Source organism: Saccostrea cucullata, unplaced genomic scaffold (assembly GCF_032062105.1).
Source record: "Saccostrea cucullata isolate Sc308-1 unplaced genomic scaffold, CSIRO_AGI_Scuc_v1 ctg693, whole genome shotgun sequence".
NCBI lineage: Eukaryota > Metazoa > Mollusca > Bivalvia > Ostreida > Ostreidae > Saccostrea > Saccostrea cuccullata.
Genome location: NW_026923875.1, coordinates 9,950 through 32,500, shown reverse-complemented (window position 1 = coordinate 32,500; position 22,551 = coordinate 9,950). Strand labels below are relative to the sequence as shown.

General features: G+C 34.8%; 1 protein-coding gene across 1 annotated transcript; it reads left to right on the top strand.

Annotated features, from left to right (window-relative positions):
* Positions 1 to 9,218: 9,218 nt before the first annotated feature.
* On the top strand, positions 9,219 to 20,678 carry LOC134265162 (protein mono-ADP-ribosyltransferase PARP9-like). The gene is made up of 5 exons (XM_062747413.1): positions 9,219 to 9,383; positions 10,997 to 11,070; positions 12,106 to 13,333; positions 13,564 to 14,238; positions 20,444 to 20,678. Exons 1-5 carry the CDS (start codon positions 9,353 to 9,355, stop codon positions 20,659 to 20,661), a joined length of 2,226 nt encoding a protein of 741 aa, XP_062603397.1. The 5' UTR covers positions 9,219 to 9,352; the 3' UTR covers positions 20,662 to 20,678.
* The last annotated feature ends 1,873 nt before the right edge of the window (positions 20,679 to 22,551 follow it).

Sequence of the window (22,551 nt, the reverse complement as noted above, 5' to 3'; positions counted from 1 at the left end):
TTGTTTAAGTTGGCCTTTGTATTCTGTAGTCAGTAAAACATCCAAATATGAAAATTTTGTTTTCTTCTCATGAAGAAGTTACATTTTAAAGCTGAGCACGATTTATAAAAGGAATGTGTCTGCCATTTTTGTTCCCGATTCTCGCTACTCTGCAAACCCTTATATAAAGGGCAAAACTTGGTCACTGTTCAGTGTAATCAGTAGACACCGGTGTAGACGGACGTATGCTAAACAGGACTCGGTAGCGAAAAGAATAACGTAATACTTCATCTAATACAGGAAAGTAAGATACCAACTAAATTTACAATTGAAGTTGTACAGGTCAGTGCAGTATACAAACAACACAGATACACATAACTGCAATAAAATGTAAATAAAGGTAATGCAAGATAACCAGCACGAACACGGGTCACCATTCCAAGCCGATACCTGTGACAATAAAGCAGTCAGGTCTGACGAATGCGACGAGTATACCTAGTGTTCATGTATCGTAGATAATGATATCGGAAATGGCGTATACCTATTTAGGAGTCGTGTTCAGCTTTAAGTAAATTTTGCTTCAAAGAAATATTAAATATGTCAGCTGATAAAGAAGCACAATAAGTTTACCTAGAAATTCCAACTGTTTGCTGGAAACCATGGTCTCTGAAGCCATAAATATTGTCAATGAGTAATTCCAACATCTTTTAAATATCAACTTTAGAGTAGGACAGTTGCAAATGTTAAAATTTCTGCATTTTCGTACAGGTTAAGCAGACTAAACTGAGAGAATCACCAGAACAGACAATGTCATTTAGAGATGCCTCTGGGATGGAAAAACCAAATCAAGAAAGAACCCTATCTGGTAATTAAATCAGGAAAACTTGCTTAACTGTGGTTTTTGCATATTCACCCATTAGTTAACTTAAATTATATGGATAGATTTTATTTTGGAATTTAATATGAAAGTTATGTTGAGAAGAAATCTGTCACCGAATAGATAAAGTTGTTTGGGGTTACATATATTCACAAATTTATATGATAAGACTTTAAAATATTTGCACTCTTTCCATTACAATTGTCATCATCAATCCCCCTGCAAATGAAATTCAAAGGGGATAATATAAGATTTATGTTCTGTCCTGCAATATTCTCCAGGTAATAACTTAGTTATGGAGATTCGGTGTAAGCTTATACATGTACTTGGTATAAAAATTGTTTAGTGTGAGGTGATTTCTTTATGACCCAGTGTAATTCCAGCAAGTTCAAGGTTTCTGGCAAGTGTTTTTGTGTCCTGTCTATAAATTGCAAATAGAGGCTAGTAAATGGAAGATGGGGTCACAAAAGGTTATCCAAGCTTTATTCAGAAATATACACGTATATGAACTATTCTTTCAAAAAAAATCTTAATATCAAGAACCAATAGCTTGGCAAGAAGAGTTGAAATTTATATAAGTGCTTCAATACTTAAGGCAAGGATAGGATGTTCTAAGTTTTAAGAACTTATGTCCAATTCTAGTGTTAATTGTAACATCTAAACAATAAAATATGTTTAAACCAATATACATAGGGTAGATTTAATTTTTTCAGACCCACAAAGGGTAGATTTGGGCTAGAATGGTGATCTAAGTTTACATATGAACAAATCATAATTAAAGTTATTTTTTTCTCAGGAACAGCAATTGCAATCATTTTAATGTAGGAGCAATCTCAGGTCGTGTAGAATCAATTTTTTTTCAAATCTTCAAGGATTGGAAGGGGAGAAGGGCACAATGGATTTTCAAGTTTAAAAAAATGCAAATAAATTGGGAAAATCGTTAAAAATCTTCGGAAGAAAGGCAATCTTAACGTAGAACCTACGTCGTATGACATCATAACTATTGAATGTGTTTAGCCTGTGTTAGATCCATCATGACGTCATAATTAATTCAATGTCACTTTTTCCTGTACTTTTCAGCTTCAATAGAAATGGTAGAAAATGCCTCATTTTGAAATTCAAACAATCTAAAATCATGCCGAGATAATCTTAATTCAATTTATATATATATTTGGTTAAAATGCTTAATGACAATATATTTCTGGAATTAGAGAAACCTGTAAGCACCTTGCATTTACTAGATCTTGGCCTTAATAAAGTTGACAAATCCAAGATTATCCCGTGTAATGAAATTAAAATGTACATTCTATACAACTTACTGTAAAAATGTGAATGATATGTAACTTCGTGTATTTTGAAGGAATGAAAAATCCTACGAAATCTTCAGTTGCCAACTAAATAGTGTAATATTTTGATGAAATGTGTCCAAGTCAATGATGTACGTGTTGTAGATGGTGTGACCGTGTGTACATTTTTGTGACATCTATCATGAAATGATGTGCATTCCTTTTCATAATTATTTGCTACTTATTCATATTAAATATTTTTGGTGTTTGATTACAATTTTTCTATTAAATATGATCTTTTTGAATTAAAAGTACAATTTAAGATAAACATTTTTAATCTGAAAGTAACCCCAAACAGTCATTTAATAATTAAATCCCGTGTAATTGCAAAAAGGTCAAGAATATTAGAATCCGTAAATTACCTATCTCTCATTAATTAAAGGGGAAAGGTATATATTTTAATCACTTTTTATAATCATTTGGGTATGTTCTTTATCATATTTAACATGTTTAAGTTGGAAAACATTGTGACAAAGACTTCTGAAAAATATTGACAAATTCAGGGTCGAAAATTGACTAAAAATAATAGAGTTCATTTGCCTATATTTTCTTAAATATAACTTATATAAGGATAAAAATATTTTAAAAATTTCTTTGCAAGAACAGTGCATACATGAAAAGTCTTAAATTGATATGTAAGCATTTTGTATATGGACAGATTCAATTTTGTCAAATCATGAATATTGAGTATAGTGTTGGACTACAGTTTAAAAAAAAATAAAATCAATGTAATCTAAATTACATCTGTAACTTGATTGGTCACATTGATAAAAAGTATCCTTGGGTGGTCTAGATTTAAATTTATTCAAATAATGTCCCCAGGGACTAAAATGATACAAATTTTTGCATAAGTTTATGTAGGGAAAAAAATAATGGCCATATTAACTCAGGTAAGCATTGTGGTCTATCAGGGCCTTTTCTTTCATACATGATGAATTATTAGGTTCTGCATTGGTTTTATCAAAAGTCTTTTAATATGTATTTTTAGATGATTCAGAACAGAATGAAGAGAAGAGGTATGTTTTAATCAATATGTACCTTAGAATTTGTAAATTTTACCTATGCTAATGTAAAATTTGAGTTCAAGTTAAATAGTTTTCAGCTCTGCTTTGTCATGTAAACCAGAGAGAATAAGGCAATAGGGAAGTATTTGTCGAGTAAGCTATCTGCTTTAGGTCACCTGACTCCACTCTTTCTTATCCTTTTTGTCTGTCTTAATTTGTCACGCATTAAAATTTGAACATTTATTAAATAGCAAGGTGTCCATTGTCCTTCCTTTTTTTCTTTAAACAATTTTTTTTCCCAAAATAGTCCTTCTTTTTCAGTTTTGCCCCGATTTCAACTTAACATACAAGAAGACTACATTTACATGTAGGTACATTATTCTCCGTATCAAGTTTTGATTTCGAAGAGCTGTATTATACAATTTTTTTAAATTAGATAATTCTGTGAACTATAGAAATCTAAAGTTTTTGTCCGATTTTAATTTAGATTAACACACAAGTAGACTACACTATAATTATTAATACTTTTTTATCATGCATAGCTTCAAAAAATTGAAAATTTTGTGAATTTGTTTGAAAATACTAATTCTACAGTTTTGTCAAATTTTAGTGTAACACACAACTCATATATATATAGACTACACTAATTAACATTAATTTGTTCATTTTATCAACTTTTATTATTCTTGGACTTTTTTTATTGCTTTTGCATAGTTTCAAGTCCAAGTTCTACTTTTCTCTTTCTTTGTTAAACCAGAAGTGTCATGTCAAATTATCACAGTATATTATTTCGTCTCTAGAACCACTGAAGAAATTAGACCAATTTTGGCATATAGCATCTATAGAGAACAAATACATTTACTACGTGTATTTTCTTGGTCCCTAACCCTCCTTGGGACTCGAGGGCTATGCGAGTGAGTTAAGGCTAGTTTTAGCTTACTAAAAAAACACATATACGATTACGCAGAGGAAGTTTAAATTCATTTTCTTAGATATACTTACTACCCACAATGTTTTTGCCAACTACTCAAGGTAAAACTATTGAGAATAGGGTATGACCTTGTAAATTTCTTGGTCTCTCCATACCTCGAAAACAAGGACCACAAAAAAGATCAAACAAGTTTAGAAATAAAGATGATTCCTCAAATAGTATACTGTATATTAAGTACAATTTACCATAAGGTATTAATTCAATATGCTACATGTATATTGTATACAGTCACTTTATATACAGTCATGTGTCAAAAGATATTTACAGTCGCGTGTCAAAAGTATTTGTAAAAACAAAGTGATGGTGATGTAAGCAAAACCAGGTCATGATTTTTTTCTTTTGGCTACATCATTATACCCCTGCTCCAAATGAGAGGGGGGTATACTGTTTTACCCTTGTGTGTCTGTCCGTCTGTCTTACCGTCTAGCTGTCTGTCTGTCCGTAACAAATTTTTCATGGCAGTTTTCTCAGCAGCTACTCATGGCAAGTGCTTGAATTTTTAACACAATCTTCTCTGAGACATGTCATACGGTGGGATACATTTTTGTTCAAATCCGATGTCAACTTCCTGTTTGTCTGTGCATCTATCCGTTTCATACATAACAAATTTTCCTCACAGTTTTCTCTGCAACTACTTATTGCAGATGCTTGAAATTTTAACACAATCTTCTCTGAGGCATGTCTTACGGTGGGATATATTTTTGGTCAAATCTGATGTCAACTTCCTGTTTGTTTTAAATGTTTTTGCGTCTGTCCGTTTCATAGTTACATAACAATTTTTTTCTGTCACAGTTTTCTCATCAACTATAATCATAGCAGATGCTTGAAATTTTAGAACACTTTGTCAAGGCATGCCATATGGTGGGATTAATTTTGATATGAACTGATTTCAACTTCCTTTTTGTTTGTGCATCTGTCCATAATGGAACTTGTGTATATTAAATTGATAGGCTAGTGTTTATTCACATCAGAGCGGAGGTATTCCTAGTGAGCATTGGCTCACAGATTTCTTGTTTTATAAGTTTAATCATACCTCAATGTTTTGTTAAACACCCCTTAATCTTTATTACTGCTTGGATTCTGCAAGGAATACTCCTGTAAAGGTCCTGGATTACGATGGATATTTTCCCATACCTGTCAAATGGCCGTTTCCAGGTCATTTGTTGTTTTCAATTTTGTACCAGGCTTTTACAAGTTCCTGTTTAAGTTTTCGCCAACCGTTTTCAATTATATTCAGGTTTACTGTTATGGCTTTGAGGAGGCAATTCCATTATAATGTTCTCCTGTCCTTCACAGACCTTGCCCTATGAATTGGGGCATTGTCATTTTAATATAGGTAATCATTTGATAAAATGTGCTGCAACAATGGGTCGAAGATGATAGTAAATTATTTCTGTACATTCCCTTCTCCAACACAATGTGTGTCAACTGCGTTGTAAGTAATTCATCCCAAGGTCTTTAAATCCAAACATCGCCTTGTGGGTGGTGCAATACAAGTTGAGTCCCTTTCCACTCCGGATTTTCTCCTTACATATATACGTCATTTGCCATCGATCATAACCTTACATTCATCTGTAGAAATTACTTTTTTCCAGTACTCATCCACAGTTCTCTTTTTTGCACCATTTCACACGATCTGTTTCACTTCACACATTCTTAGGTCACCTTAGCTGCAGATCTGTAGCTCTCCGAAAAAAAAATTATTGATAGACCGGAGAGCTACAGTGCCACCCATTGAAAAAACTGTATATTTATTACGCACGAAAAAGTGCGCTCGATTATTGATTAATTCTTCCAAATTCTTACCTCAATTGCAAAAAATGGAAGATTTCAAAAAATTACTCTTTCCTCTATCAAGTTCTCTCGTAGTTGACATCTGAACGAAGCAAATTGGACCGAATTATCATTGAAACCAAAATGGCAGTATTAAAATAAGCGAAATGTTCGATGATTGCAATCTCAGGGCCAAAAGGACTATTAAAAACAATTATTCAGAATGTTTTGTTATGGAAAGAGTCAAAGAATATGTTAGGAACACACGGTTAGTAATATTTTGACATTACAGTTTTTAAAACATGGAGAAATAAATCGAGAACCGAGCGCATTTTTTTGTGCGCAATAAATATACAGTTTTTTCATGGGTGGCTCTGTAGCTCTCCGGTCTATCGATATATATTTTTTCGGAGAGCTACAGATCTGCAGCTAAGGTCACCTGAGTCACTCAGGTGACCTATTGCTATCCGTTTTCGTCTGTCGTGTGTTAACATTTGAACATTTTCAGTTTCTTCTCTGAAACTGCTTAACCAATTTCAACCAAATTTTGTATACAGCAACTATGGGTGAGGGGAAACAAAATTTTTGAATTTCATGGTCCCTGCCCCCCTGGGGCCTGAGGGATGGGGCCAAAACCACTAAAATTAATGAAATCTTTAAAAATCTTCTCCTTTACTCCTGGACATCAAGCAGGCAAACTGTTAGCATGAATGTAATGTCTATTGAGTCCTCTACCAAAATTGTGAAATTCATGGCCCCAGGGTAAGGAGTTCTAGTGCTAAGGGGAGGGGGGGCTATATAGATTATATAGTGAAAATGCACTATTTTCTTTGAAAATCTTCTTATCTGCTCCTGGGTATTAAATAAACTAAGTACATAGTTTTGATAAGCAAGAGTGCCTCTTTTAAAATTGTGAATTTTATGGCCCCTAGGGTCAGGGGTTCTGGTGTTAGGACGGGGCTTTATTGATGATATAGTGAAAATGCCTGAATTCTTTGAAAATCTTCTCCTCTGCCCCTGGGTATTAAATAAACTAATTAAGTACATAGTTATGGTGCATCTAGCAAAATGGTTAATTTCATGCCACCTGTGTCAGAGGTTTTGCCATTTGGTGTAAGGGGGTGCTCTTTTGATTATATAGTAAAAATACATTAATTCTTTGAAAATCTTTTCCTTTGCTCCTGGGTATTATGCTAATGATCCAAGTATATATATTTATGATGGAGAAAGGTGCATCTAGCAAAATGGTTAATTTCATGCCCCCTGGGTCAGAGATATCGGAGGGGGGAGGGTTACATAGTCTAAAATTAAATTAATGCTTTGAAATCAGCTCTTTGGTATTAATCAACCGTTTATGATGAAATAAAATTTATGATAAAATTTCCAAAATTTTGAAATATGTGGCCCCAGGGTCAGTGGTTCCTTTGGGGTGGGGTGCACAACTGGTTAAAGTGTGGAAGTGCATTTTCTCTGTTACTCTGATCTACCTCTGGGAATTAAATAAATAGCGTAAGCATGCCAAGTTTATAATTATGATAAGCAATGGTGCCTCTTTAAAAATTGTGAATTTCATGGCCTCTGGTTTAAAACACGAACCAAATTCAATTGTTGGAAAGTTGTTACGTGATACTCAGATGACCTATAAGGCCCATGGGCCTCTTGTCTTCACCAGTCTCCTTCTGTATCCATCTCGATTAATATTCTTTTCACAGTGCTTTCTGGGACAGTTCCAGGACCAGTTTCAAACATTTCTTACATTCCTTTATGCTGTTAAACTTTGACTGCAATTTTCACCATCGGAAAAGTTTGACATTCCTCCTGTGCACTGCACTTTTTAAGTCAGCTACCTCTTGGTTTGTTTTCGACATTTTCAGTTGTTCCTTGACGCTTCAAAAATGTATGCAACCATTGATAATGGCCTTCCAATAATATCTGTAATTTCTTGTAGTGTCAAACTTGCTTTTCTAAGTGATAAAATTGACTGTTTCTCTTTGAAACATAATTCCTTCCCCTTTCTACCCATGGTTGTTCACAGTCCATAAGTAACTAATGCAGACAAAAGCAATCGCGTGATAAATGTCTGTCCTAGTGAATTTAGATGTTGGGTAAGAGCGATAACTCTACTTTTGTTACTGAAAATGATGACTTAAACAAATGCATTACCAAATTTTAATATAAGCGATGGGAAGTTTTTACAAATACTTTTGACAAGAGTCAATCTGTATATGTAAGGCATAAAGTGATAGTCTTAGAAACCCACATCATTTTCTGCTCATGAATTAAACAGTAAGTGAGATTAGGCAGAATTATGACACCATGGAAAAAATACTGGGTATGTCTACAGTACTTCAAGTTATGCCCTTATGGGATGGGGTGGGGTTAAATTTGGGACCAGTTTTTATATATTCAAGCTTTTAGATACTGAACTGATTTCTGCTCTTTCCTAGCCAAAGTGCTCAGATGGTAAATCTGGCCCATGGGTCTCTTTTTGAAAATGCATTCAGCTTACAGATTTTTTTTTATCTTAACCTTTGAAGAATTTTTTTGAAAAAAGTACCCTAAACATTATTAAGCCTTGAAAGCGTTGCATTGTTTTGATGTTAATGTAGCCAGACTGGTAGTACATCAGAAATAACAATCTGGTTTAGGTTCAATTATATTTATTAACGATGAAATAAGATGTCAAAAACCTGAAATATTACAATTACACACAAGATATAGACGACACATAGACAGACATTTAGACAGATAATTAAAACATAATAGACTTTACTTTAGAATAGTTGAGTTCTTAAATTTATCTTACTGGGACACACACAGGGATTTACAAATATTAATATCTGTTATTGACATCTAACCAGTTTGACGGCTAGGCTAAGAGTGCCCGATGTTAGTGTGTGAAAGCGGGAATTTGGTGAATGGGATAAAGTCACGTGACCGTCTGTCCTGTGTCTAAAAATAACAACTACCTCATTCACACAAAGTCTTACACACCACATTCTCACATATATGCAGCGCAAGTATAATACGGCATTAAATAATACATATCCCTGGTTACATTAAATTCAAGTCTAATACCAATAGAAAAATTTGGGTCAATGTACAATTAAATTTTTTTAAACCAATTAAAGCAGGTAAAAAGCTTTTGGAAGGAGTGCATTAATCTTCAAGTCTTCATTGGTCGGACTACACACACCATTTGGTCATAAAAGAACATCCTCATCTTTATTCATTACATTGCAGGTATCCAGCTGGAAATGAAGAGGAGAGGTCATGTCTTGTTGTAACTTTTGTCAGCAGACAAGTTGATACTGAAAAGATTGCAAAAATAACAAAATCATTTAATCCAAAAGCAGTCATTCATCCATATGAAAAAGAAAATATGGCCCTTATTGTCTTTGAAAATGCAACTGGTAAGTTATATGTAATTTTGATTCTCTTATTGAAAAAAAGAATTGACTTGTTGTCTTGTTAAAATAACAATTTTATTTTAATTTATGAAAAAAGATTTATTTCGGAAAATGTATTTTGTTCTTCACCTATGCATATTTATTCTGTAAAGAAAGTTGTCATATAAGGCGTGGACAATCCCGCGTTCTGAGATATTATGTTTGTAATATGTTACTTTTCGAAAATTTCCGGAAAAGGTATATTTTTCTAAAATCATTTTCTTAGTAATTTCATCTTCAAAACATTTCATTATTTTATTTTACTGAATGACGTATCATTTGACAATCTCTTCAAAGTTGACCATTCAGCATATTTAGTGGAAATGGGTTTACTAGATCCTTAAAAAATGAATGGGTCAATTCTCTATTTTTCGTTAACGTTAAAATGATGGAAATGTATCCTATCTCTCCATCTATCTCTCTATAATCCTTTTACAATATTTCTTATTTTATCTCAAGAACTACTTGACAATTTCAACCACACTTGCTACAAAGTATTTTTGGGTGAAGGAGATTTAAGTTTATTCAAAAGATGGATTGTTAAACTTTGTTATCTTGACATGGGGAGGACTATTGATGTCAATATAAAAGAGGTGTCGAAATATCGGAGTTGAGACTTGATGTCCAAAAATTCACTGTATAGCAACACCGACAAGTTTATTAAGTACATGACCTTAATAGACAGTAATACATGACTTCAGAAGATAGTCATCTTATTTCAGAAATTCCTGTATTTTTATTAAAAGATCTTTTTAAAATCTTTTTATAAAATGTGTTTTTTCTCTATATCGAAAAAAATATTTTTACTTTAATAGCAATTTTTTTAAGCCAGTTTGCTTTTTTGTCTAAACATGATATGAAAATCTCTCTCTAATTTTGACATGCGTAAATTTGACATCCGACAAATGGGAAAAAACTAAATGCATATTTTCTCCTTTTTTCCGTTTCAGGAAGAAAGCTCATGACAATTAAATGAAATTTTTTAAAAGAATTATGTATATGCATGAATTACGGCTGTAATTGTGTCATTGATTATTCTGTCTACCATTGAGTTCATTTTTAATACAAAATATCTTTTAAAACATATTTAAATTCCTTAGTTTGCATTGGCGTCGGAAGCAAATTTGAAGTGGGGGGGCTAAGTGTATAAAAAAAATTTTTTATACCTTCCAAAAAAACTTGACAAGCAAAAAAAAAAAAAAAAAAAAATTTGCCCGAAGGGCGATTAAATTGTGCTATTTCGGGGGGGGGGGGGGGGGGGGGGGGGCGGGGGGGGGGGGGGGGGGGGGGGGGGGGGGGGGGGGGGGGGGGGGGGGGGGGGGGGGGTTAGGTTCGAACTTCAGTACCCAATTTTTTTTTTCCAAACTCCACTACTTTACCCATTTTTAACCTTTACTGCGACATGTCGGTGGAATGTGGGGGGGGGGGGGGGCTAAACCTACGAAGCAATGTTCAATGCCTATTCTTAGTATATATTTGGAAAAAAAGTGTGGGGGCTAAGCCCCCCCCCCCCCCTAGCCCCCCCGGTTCCGACGCCTATGGTTTGAATATAAATTCAATGCTTTTGTTAATATTAGATGCTGCAAAAGTGATAGAACAATACAAGAAAAATCCAGAAGTAGAAATTATGCTAGATTTTCTACCCAATCAGGTATGATTAATAATATGCCTTTTCTGAACAGTTATATATAAATTTTGTGCACAGCTGAAAATAAGGAAAACATAATTCTTTTTTAACTCTTTAATTTTACTCCATATGAGTGAAAAGGTCTCTAAAGGAATGTTAAACAACAAACTTTCATTAAAAAAAAACAACATCAAAATAAACAATAGGAAAACCATAAATAAACATATAACAAAAAATCGTAATTAGTGAATATGTGACAAGGGATTTAAAATAAAGATTAAATTACATCATATTTGCAAGCCCTTGTCAATTAGAACCATACATGTCAAGCAAAATCAGAGATTTATCATCATATTAATTATATCATTGATATATTTGTAGGAAAAGCTTCTGTATCTAAGATAAATCTATGAATTAAAAAAAGCCAGACCAAAGAATATACAATAATAAGGAAGTTGAATGCATATAGACTAATATATTTTGTGTTGATGAGGAATATAAAAAGCTTGTGAGCAAAAGATCATTAATTCTTACAGAAGCAGCTTCCTTGCTGTTCCCAAGTTATTACCTCATGGTAACTCAAGACATGGACATTAATTCTTAAAGAACTTTGAAGATGTTTAAGCTTAATAAGGTTTATTTGAATGTTTGCATAGTGTATACTGTACATGTACATCATTTGGCATATTCAAAATTTTGCCTATTCACTGGGTATGGAGTTGTTGGCGTAATCATAAATTAGCGCTACACATGTCCGTTCAGTGTATTGTATATATATGTAAATGATTTATTAGCTGTATTCATGTATTAGCACATTGTTGTCTGCACCAAAGCCGCTAAAATATAAAGCCCACTTTTTAAAGTACACATACAGTATACTTAACCATAAAGTTAAACTTTTTGGAGTTTAACCTACTAGTAATTCATATTTATTAAACTTTAATTTGAAGAATGCAATTTTATTTTACATCTGTTATATGTCTTGGTAATAAAAATTGCATATTTTATTAATGATTTTCCTAGTGTTGTTAATTGGTGTATTGTTCCCTTGTTTTACAGGCAGTGGTTTGCATTCATGCTCAGATATCCAGTATGTTTTTAGAAAAGTTCAAAGATAAAATTGGCTTACAGAAGGGTATAGAAACTTCAAGTGGGGTGAGAGTAAAGGAAATACCTGGAAGGAAATGGTTGCTAACTGGAAGCTTACCACAGATTCATTTGGCTCACAAGTATCTGCGTAATGAGCTGACAAAAATAAAATCTGCAACTGAACATTCAATCCAGTCACAAGGAACTGGAAAAACACCTCCTCAAAGTACAACAGCACAAACTGTTGATCATGCTAATACTTTAGACATCTCAAAATCAAGAAGAAGCCAGAGATCTTTCAATGCTGAGAGCCCCTCTACTGGTGGAAGTGCATTCCCTAGTCAAAAATCAAATGTGAATCAATTGGTTATCCAAATGGAAGAGATTCAATACGAAATCTTGTTGTTCTTCCATTCTTATTGGTCAGGGAAAGAGTTATGCAGGCAGTTTACCTACGAAAATGGCAACTTGAAATTGACTGGAAACAAGGAAAATATTGAAAAACTTGAGTCTGAATTAACTGCATTGCTTGCAGAAATAAATAGAGACCAGTTGAAGTCACAAGATCTTGTATTCAAAGATTTACTAAAAAATGTTAAAAAACGCGAACAGCTCGAAGTTTTTGTGAAATATTTTGAAAACTTAGATAGCTGCTGGTTAGAATTTGCTGGGTTTTCAAACGAAAAAATTAATGAACTAAAAGATAATCTTGTGAGAGAAATAGAAAAAGAGAAAAAAGCAATTGAATCTAGGAAACTTCCTGTAGCAGAAGGTGGAACATCAGTTAATGAAGAACCAAATAATGTCCAAAGGTTTTACACTAATGAAAACTTGGAAATTAAAGTATATAAAGGAAGTATTACCAATCTCAATGTTGAATGCATTGTCAGTTCAAATACTCGAAAATTGGAAAATTTTATGGGTGTTGCCAAAGCAATTGCAAATGCAGCTGGTCCAGGATTCACAGAAGAGTGTAAAGCCCTTGTTAAAGCAAAGGGCGAAATAGAAAAAGGATTTTGTTGTACAACAGGTCCAGGAAAACTTCCTTACAGATATGTCATCCATGTGGTTGGACCAATTTGGACTGCCAAGTCAAATTCTGATGTAGGATCTATTTTGAAACAATCCATACTGTCAATTCTGAAAGAAGCTACACGATTAGGTGTTAGGTCTGTTGCCCTACCAGCTATTAGTGCAGGTACTTTTCCCTTTGATACATTTTACAAAGGCACTGAGCAAAGTTTATGCATAGGTTAAATTTCACTATTTTTTTTCTTCACCCAAAATCAAAAAAGAAAAACCATCTGATTGTGTATAACAAATTGATTATCATTTTATGTGGAACATAATTCCTGATTTCTGATTAGTAACTTAACTTATTAATTGATCAAACATTTATAAATTTATTTTGTTCTTTTTTTTAACTAGGTCAAAATCATGCAAACAAGAAATTGTGTACAAGGATATATGCTGAAGCTGTTTGCTTATTCAGTTCAGAACAGCCCCAGCTGAAATATTCTACCTTAAAGGAAATTCATTTCATTGACAGGGAGAATGGAATGGTTGAATTAATAGGAAAAGGTTTTAAAGAGCACTTTGAAAGTAATGCATTTCAAACAAAGGTACAAGTTCAACGTTCATCTATTGGGAAGCCTCCAGTGATGAGTACAGTATTCAAACCTTATTGTCAAATTAGGATGATGAAGGGTGGTCAAGCTGAGGAATACAACTTGACTGAATTTTTCAAAGTAATAACATGGCTCGGAGATATTCTTGAATTTCCTCATGACTATGCAGTATGTTGTGGACAAGACTCTGATTTTAAGAGCAGTAGTAACATTGCTAAACAGTTTAAATCTCAACAAGATGTTAAAAAGCAGATTTCTGACATTAAGAAGAATCAAGGACCCTTTCGAACAGGAGATGTTTTCCAGGTGAAGAGTAAAGATTGCATGATTTATTATGTTATCATCAAATCATTTACAGAAAGAACAAGAAATATGGAAGAATTTCTATCAGATGTAACTTTCTGTGTGAAAAAAACACTGTGCAAGGCAGAGGAATCGCAAGAGAAGGCTATTGCTGTGCCTCTACTAGGGACTGGTAAGTTTTGTTTGTCACCATGATCACAAGTTAGATTTTGGGGGTAAATTGGAATCACCTTGTCTGTCTGTTTAGGTGTCTGTCTGTCTGTGCAAACATATCCGGTCCATATCTTTCTTACGGAGGGACATTAGAATCTACTACTCCACACAAAGATTGCCCATGACCCAAGGGTGTGTCATGACCTTGACCCAAGGTCATTTGGGGAACTTCAAGGTCACTGGAAGAAAAATTTCATGATTAGTGTTCGGTCCGTATCTTTCTTATGGATAAACGTGGTTGGCTCTCATATTTCACACAAAGATTGCCCATGACCCTAGGGTGTGTCATGACCTTGAACCAAGGTCATTTTGGGAAGTTCAAGGTCACTGGAAGAAAAATTTCATAATTTGTGTCCGGCCCACATCTTTTTTAGGTCACCTGAGTAAACTCAGGTGACCTATTGCTATCTGTTTTTGTCCGTCGTCGTTCGTCGTGCGTCGTTCGTCGTGCGTTAACATTTGAACATTTTCAGCTTCTTCTCTGAAACCACTGAACTAATTTTAACCAATTTTGACATATAGCATCTATGGGTGAAGGGGAACAAAAATTATGAATTTCATGGTCCCTGCCCCCCTGGGGCCTGGGGGGTGGGGCCAAAACCACTAAAATTAGTGCAATCTTTGAAAATCTTCTTCTTTACTCCTGGACATCAAGCAGTCAAACTGTTTGCATGATTGTAATCAGCATTGAGTCCTCTACCAAAATTGTGAATTTCATGGCCTCAGGGTCAGGGGTTCTAGTGCTAGGGCGGGGCTATATAGGTTATATAGTGAAAATGCATTATTTCTTTAAAAATCTTCTTCTCTGCTTCTGGGTATTAAATGAACTAACTAAGTACATAGTTATAATGAGCAAGAGTGCTTCTTTTAAAATTGTGAATTTTATGGCCCCAGGGTCAGGGGTTCTGGTGTTAGGGCGGGGCTCTATAATGATTATATAGTGAAAATACATTAATTCTTTGAAAATCTTCTTCTCTGCTTCTGGGTATCAAATAAACTGGCTAAGTATATAGTTATGACGAGCAAGAGTGCTTCTTCTAAAATTGTGAATTTCATGGCCCTAGGGTCAGGGGTTCTAGTGCTAGGGCAGGGCTATATAGATTATATAGTGAAAATGCATCATTTCTTTAAAAATCTTCTTCTCTGCTCCTGGGTATTAAATACACTAACTAAGTACATAGTTATAATGAGCAAGAGTGCCTCTTTTAAAATTGTGAATTTTATGGCCCCAGGGTCAGGGGTTCTGGTGTTAGGGCGGGGTTCTATAATGATTATATAGTGAAAATAATTAATTCTTTGAAAATTTTTTTCTCTGCTTTTGGGTATCAAATAAACTGACTAAGTATATAGTTATGATGAGCAAGAGTGCCTCTTCTAAAATTGTGAATTTTATGGCCCCAGGGTCAGGGCTTCTTGTGTTAGGGCGGGGCTCTATTGATTATATAGTAAAAATGCATTAATGCTTTGAAAATCTTCTTCTTTGCTTCTGGATATTAATTAAAATAACTTAAGTACATACTTATGATGAATAGGAGTGCCTCTTTTAAAATTGTGAATTTCATGGCCCCAGGGTCAGGGGTCCTGGTGTTAGGGCGGGGCTTTATAAAGATTATATAGTTAAAATACATTAATTTTTTGAAAATCTTCTTCTCTGCTCCTGGTTAATAAGCAGATGAACTACTAATATAGTTATGATGTGCAAAGGTTTTTCTTCCATATTGGTGACCTGGCCGGCTCCTGGGTCAGGGATACCAGGGAGGGGGGGGGGGGTAGGGCTCTACTTAATACTGGAAATGAATTGTTTGAAATCTGTTCCTTGGTATTAATCAAACATTTTTGATAAGCAAGTGTGCCTTTTCAAAAATTGTGCAATGTGTTGACCTAGGGTCAGGGGTTCATGTTTGGTTTTTGTTCCCCTATCCAGTCCATGGGTATTAAGGCTTGGGGTCAACAAATTAACAACAAATTAACCACCAAATATAACTTAAATGATATGATATCTTGAGCTGTCAAAGTTCTATCATTTGACAAAGAAAAATTTCATACATATTAGTTTTAAAATTTGATTATTTTTGTTTATCTTTATATGGAACTCTTCTTCTAAAGGAGATAGAAATAGTCTAAAAATGGCCACGACCACCCAGCCCCTTTAAGTAACAAAACTAAGCGATTGCAAAGTTCATAATTATGATAAGCAATGTGCCAGACTGCCAGCCTCTTTCAAAATTGTGAATGCCATAACATTTGCCTTAAAACTTTAGCCAAATTCTATCATTTGACAGTTGTTGCATGATTCTCAGGTGACCTATAAGGCCCAAGGGCCTCTTGTTTATGGATCAACTTGGTAGGTTCTTATTTCATGCAAAGATTGCCCCTGACCCAAGGGTGTGTCATGATCTTGACCCATTGTCATTTAGGGAAGTTCAAGGTCCTTGGAAGAAAAATTTCATAATTTGTGTTCGGTCCATATCTTTTTAGCTCACCTGAGCCGAAGGCTCAAGTGAGCTTTTCTGATCACATTTTGTCCGGCGTCCGTCTGTCTGTCTGTCTGTCCGTAAACTTTTCACATTTTCGACTTCTTCTCAAGAACCGCTGGGCCAGTTTCAACCAAACTTGCCACAAAGCATCCTTGGGTATAGGGGATTCAAGTTTGTTCAAATGAAGGGCCACGCCCTTTTCCAAGGGGAGATAATTACGAATTAGAGAAAAATTAATGGCATTTTTAAAAAATCTTCTTCTCAAGAACCACTGGGCCAGGAAAGATGAAACTCATGTGGAATCATCCTCAGGTAGTGTAGATTCAAGTTTGTTCAAATCATGACCCCCCGGGGTTAGGGTGGGGCCAAAATGGCCGACCCAAGTTTTACATAGGAATATAAAGGAAAAATCTTTAAAAATCTTCTTCTCAACAACTACAGGGCCAAGGAAGATGAAACTCACGTGGAATCATCCTCAGGTAGTGTAGATTCAAGTTAGTTCAAATCATGACCCCCAGGGCTAGGGTGGGACCAAAATGGCCGACGCAAGTTTTACATAGGAATATATAGGAAAAATCTTTAAAAATCTTCTTCTCAAGAACCACTGGGCCAGGAAAGATGAAACTCATGTGGAATCATCCTCAGGTAGTGTAGGTTCAAGTTTGTTCAAATCATGACCCCCGGGGCTAGTGTGGGGCCAAAATGGCCGACCCAAGTTTTACATAGGAATATAAAGGAAAAATCTTTAAAAATATTCTTCTCAAGAACCACTAGACCAGGGAAGATGAAACTCATGTGGAATCATCCTCAGGTAGTGTAGATTCAAATTTGTTCATTTCATGACCCCCAAGGCTAGGGTGGGAACAAAATGGCCGACCCAAGTTTTACATAGGAATATATAGGAAAAATCTTTAAAAATCTTCTTCTCAAGAACCACTGGGCCAGGAAAGATGAAACTCATGTGGAATCATCCTCAGGTAGTGTAGATTCAAGTTTGTTCAAATCATGACCCCCGGGGCTAGGGTGGGGCCAAAATGGCCGACCCAAGTTTTACATAGGAATATATAGGAAAAATCTTTTAAAATCTTCTTCTCAAGAACCACTGGGCCAGGAAAGATGAAACTCATGTGAAATCATCTTCAGGTAGTGTAGATTCAAGTTTGTTCAAATCATGACCCCCGGGGCTAGGGTGGGGCCAAAATGGCCGACCCAAGTTTTACATAGGAATATATAGGAAAAATCTTTTAAAATCTTTTTCTCAATAATTACTGGGCCAGGAAAGATGAAACTCATGTGAAATCATCTTCAGGTAGTGTAGATTCAAGTTTGTTCAAATCATGACCCCCGGGGCTAGGGTGGGGCCAAAATGGCCGACCAAAGTTTTACATAGAAATATACAGGAAAAATCTTTTAAAAATCTTCTTCTCAAGAACAACTGGGCCAGGAAAGATGAAACTCACGTGGAATCATCTTCAGGTAGTGTAGATTCAAGTTTGTCCAAATCATGACCCCCGGGGCTAGGGTGGGGCCAAAATGGCCGACCAAAGTTTTACATAGAAATAGTTAGGAAAAATCTTTAAAAATCTTCTTCTCAAGAACCACTGGGCCAGGAAAGATGAAACTCACGTGGAATCATCCTCAGGTAGTGTAGATTCAAGTTTGTTCAAATCATGACCCCCGGGGCTAGTGTGGGGCCAACATGGCCGACCTAAGTTTTACATAGGAATATATAGGAAAAATCTTTAAAAATCTTCTTCTCAAGAACCACTGGGCCAGGAAAGATGAAACTCATGTGGAATCATCCTCAGGTAGTGTAGATTCAAGTTTGTTCAAATCATGACCCCCTGGGCTAGGGTGGGGCCAAAATGGCCGACCAAAGTTTTACATAGAAATATACAGGAAAAATCTTTAAAAATCTTCTTCTCAAGAACCACTGGGCCAGGAAAGATGAAACTCATGTGGAATCATCCTCAGGTAGTGTAGATTCAAATTTGTTCAAATCATGACCCCCGGGGCTAGGGTGGGGCCAAAATGGCCGACCCAAGTTTTACATAGAAATAAGTAGGAAAAATCTTTTAAAATCTTCTTCTCAAGAACCACTGGGCCAGGAAAGATGAAACTCATGTGGAAGCATCCTCAGGTAGTGTAGATTCAAGTTTGTTCAAATCATGACCCCCGGAGCTAGGGTGGGGCCAAAATGGCTGACCCAATTTTACATAGGGATTGATAGGGAAACCTTTTAAAATCATCTTTTCAAGTACTTCAAAGCTATGATTAGTGTCATAAAATATTAATATGGAATCATCTTCAGGTAGTGTAGATTCTAGTTTGTTAAAATCATGAACCCCTGGAGTGTTAAAATTCAGCCCCCCCGTAAACTTTCAGTTCTGATCTGATATGTGCTTTTTCCTAGCCAATGTGCTCAGGTGAGCGTTGTGGCCCCTGGGCCTCTTGTTTATAGATAAACTTGGAAGGTTTTCATTTCACACAGATTGCCCATGACCTTAGGGTTTGTCATGAATGTTACCCAAGGTCATTTAGAGTTCAAGTCACTGGAAGAAAAGTGTCATAATTCGTGTCTGGTCCATATCTTTTTTATAGATAAACTTGGAAGGTTCTCATTTCACACAAAGATTGCCCATGACCCAAGGTCATTTGAGGAAGTTCAAGGTCACTGGAAAAAAATTTCATAATTTTTGTCCGGTCCATATCTTTCTTATGGATAAATTTGGTAGGTTCTCATTTCACACAAAGATTGCCCATGACCGTAGGGTGTGTCATGAATATTACCCAAGGTCATTTGGGGAAGTTCAAGGTCGCTAGAAGTAAAATTTATAGGTTGTATCTGGTTGATATCTTTTTGATGGATAAACTTGGAAGGTTCTCATTTCACACAAAGATTGCCCATGAGGTTTGTCTTGATGTGTCTTGAATGTTACCCAAGGTCTTTAGGGGAAGTTCAAGGTCACTGGAAGAAATATTTCATAATTCATGTGTAATACATATCTTTATTATGGAAAAACTTACTTCTGAAAAAACCAGAGGGGGTATTTTGTCCTATTTGGACAGTTCTAGTTAATTATTGTTATTTTTGAGTGATTGAATTAAAAACAAATAGGGAATTTTCCATCAATTCATGGGGCGTAGATATTAAAGAATTTTATGCCAAATGAACCTGTATGTCCAATATGATTGGTTTTATGTTGTTGAATGTCCCTCTTCCCTCTTCACTCATATGTAGATGCCACCACTTGCCGGTGTAGAGCTACAAATTTTGCCCTATACTCGACATTCAGGGTCATTGAGCAGTGAGGGTTCTTTTTCATGCCAGCACCTACTGGGACACGGAACCTCGGTTTACACAGTCTCATCTGAAGGACTGGTCTCCACGTCCCACAGTGGTATTCGAACCCGTGATGTAAGGATTGACTCCTTACTTCCCGACTCTAGAGCAGATGCTCTAAGCACTGTGCCTAGCGGGCGATGCCAATATAATACACGTATATGAAATCTCTATGATGTATTCAGCTTACCGCATATCTACATGTAATTACCCTTTATCAGCATTTAAAGATATTTTCATTTTTTTTAAGTTGTGATTAAAAATGGAATCAAATTAATTTAGTGTTTTAAACATTTCAAGCAGCTGCTACAATTTTATGCATAGATGGTTAAAATATTTTACAGGAAATAAAGGAGCTCAAAAAAGCAGAGCAACAAAGGCTTGGATTGAAGGTGTTTTGCATTTCCTCAGAGAAACCTTTAGCAAGTCCAGTCACCATCTTCGTGAAGTTTATTTTGTCAGCAGCAGTCAAGAAGATGTGGCTACAATGGCATCTCTGTTCAAACAACGAATTGACTCATGTAAAAGTGTGCAAAGTGTTGTGTTCGATAGTTTTGTGTAAATACATGTACTTTTAAAAGAAAATGTATAGGGACGGAGCTGAAACATATACTAGTAATTAAGATTTGAATATTTATAAATGTACTATTCATAAAAAAACTTTGTTGGTCGAAGTCTAGAAAAACTCCTGATAAGTGTCCACCCTCCGTCTTAGAACCCCATTCTGCGTAATATTCTAAATTAATTATAATCTGAGTAAAAGTATTAGTCATCAATACTAAATTTAATTCTTTTTAAGTGCCATTCATCTACAACCAAGTCTGATTTATTTAAACATCTCAATTATGGGCTGCAATGAAGGGAATCAGTTAAGAATCCAAATATACACTCTCAAATGTATATCTGCCTACAACCTTTTTTTCTGAACCCTATTCTTCTAAATGTTTATGACCGATTTTGATAAATTTTTCTTCTCAAAAACTTAAACATAATTTTGTGTATTAGTTTTTGAAATAAAAGAAGGATGCACTGGTTACTAAAGCTAGAAATATCTGTGAAATTCTCAGACGTACTGTTCCGATAGTTTAGCATGTTTTCATTGAGACTTGGTAGGAAATTAACTATAGATGTTCTTGCATAATTTCGATTCTGACAAAGGCTATGGGTAATACGAGGTATAATAAAAAGACATGTGAAATACTTTTTTGATTCATATATAGAAATGCTGAACATTTTCTACACTAAGATGCATATGTCTGTGTATTCGTTTTAATTAGCTCCCTTTCAGTGTTGCAGAAGTTATTGAAATAGAAAATAAATAATTAAAGTTGTCAATTAGAGGAGCAATCCAAAAAACTGTCAAATGAAATACAAGTACCAGGGGTCCCACTGCAACAGAATGATTCAGGACCCCTGTCCTTGCGAGAATGATAACAAGAAAATGAGAAATTAGTATATATATCTTGTATAAGAGCAAATTAACACATTATGGCTTATGATCATATAAAAAAGTGTCTTTGTTAGAGAAAACAGCGCTACATATGAAAGACTGGATGTTAGGCTTAAAATTTATATACCTAATTTTTATGTATAGAAAACTTAGTCTTTATGCATAAAGACATGGTTACATGTAAGTCCGATGAATGTCTAAGTGAATAGCTACTAGTTTCAGTTGATGACCTAGTGAGCTAACACAAACACTGATTTTTAAAGATTTTGCATTGATAAAATGTTATTCAACATATCAAAACCATTTTACTCTTAATCTAATTGTTCTAATAAGCTAACTGTATTAATTATTTATGTTTTTCGATAAGAGATGAGAAAGATTTCTTAAATCTTAGCTCACTTGAGCTATAAGCTCAAGTAATTTTTTTTCTGCTCATACTTTCTTCGGCGTCTGTCTTTCTGTAAACTTCTCACGTTTTCGACTTTTCCAAGCAAGTTAACACTATAATATACCAAATTAAGGAATTGCAAAAAATCTTTTGAAAAACCTCTCACCAAAGATGAAATTAATTTAAAGCTACATGTATCTTAGGTAGTAGAAATTCTAAAGTAATCAGTTTAGTTCTTTTCACGGGAAAGAGAGGGTTTTTAAAAGATAACAACTTAAAACATGTTTAAAACATTCAACTGATCCGAAATTCTGAAATCCTTGCAGTTGAAAGATTTCAGATATACATGTAATAGTGATCAAAGTTTGATATTGAAAAATAAATAAAAAATCTCATTGTTTTAAAACTTCACTGTTTGTTATCCCCATTCTTTTTCCTTGTAAATATCAAATGAAAAAGAAAAGATAGAATTCAAATAAAGACATCTTAAGGCAATACAGACTCTACAGTCATGGGGTATGGAAAGGTTAATGTAACGATATAGAATCAACATTTTACAGTGAAATATATAGAAAAAAACAAAGAAAAACCACTGGATCAGAAAGGTTCAACTG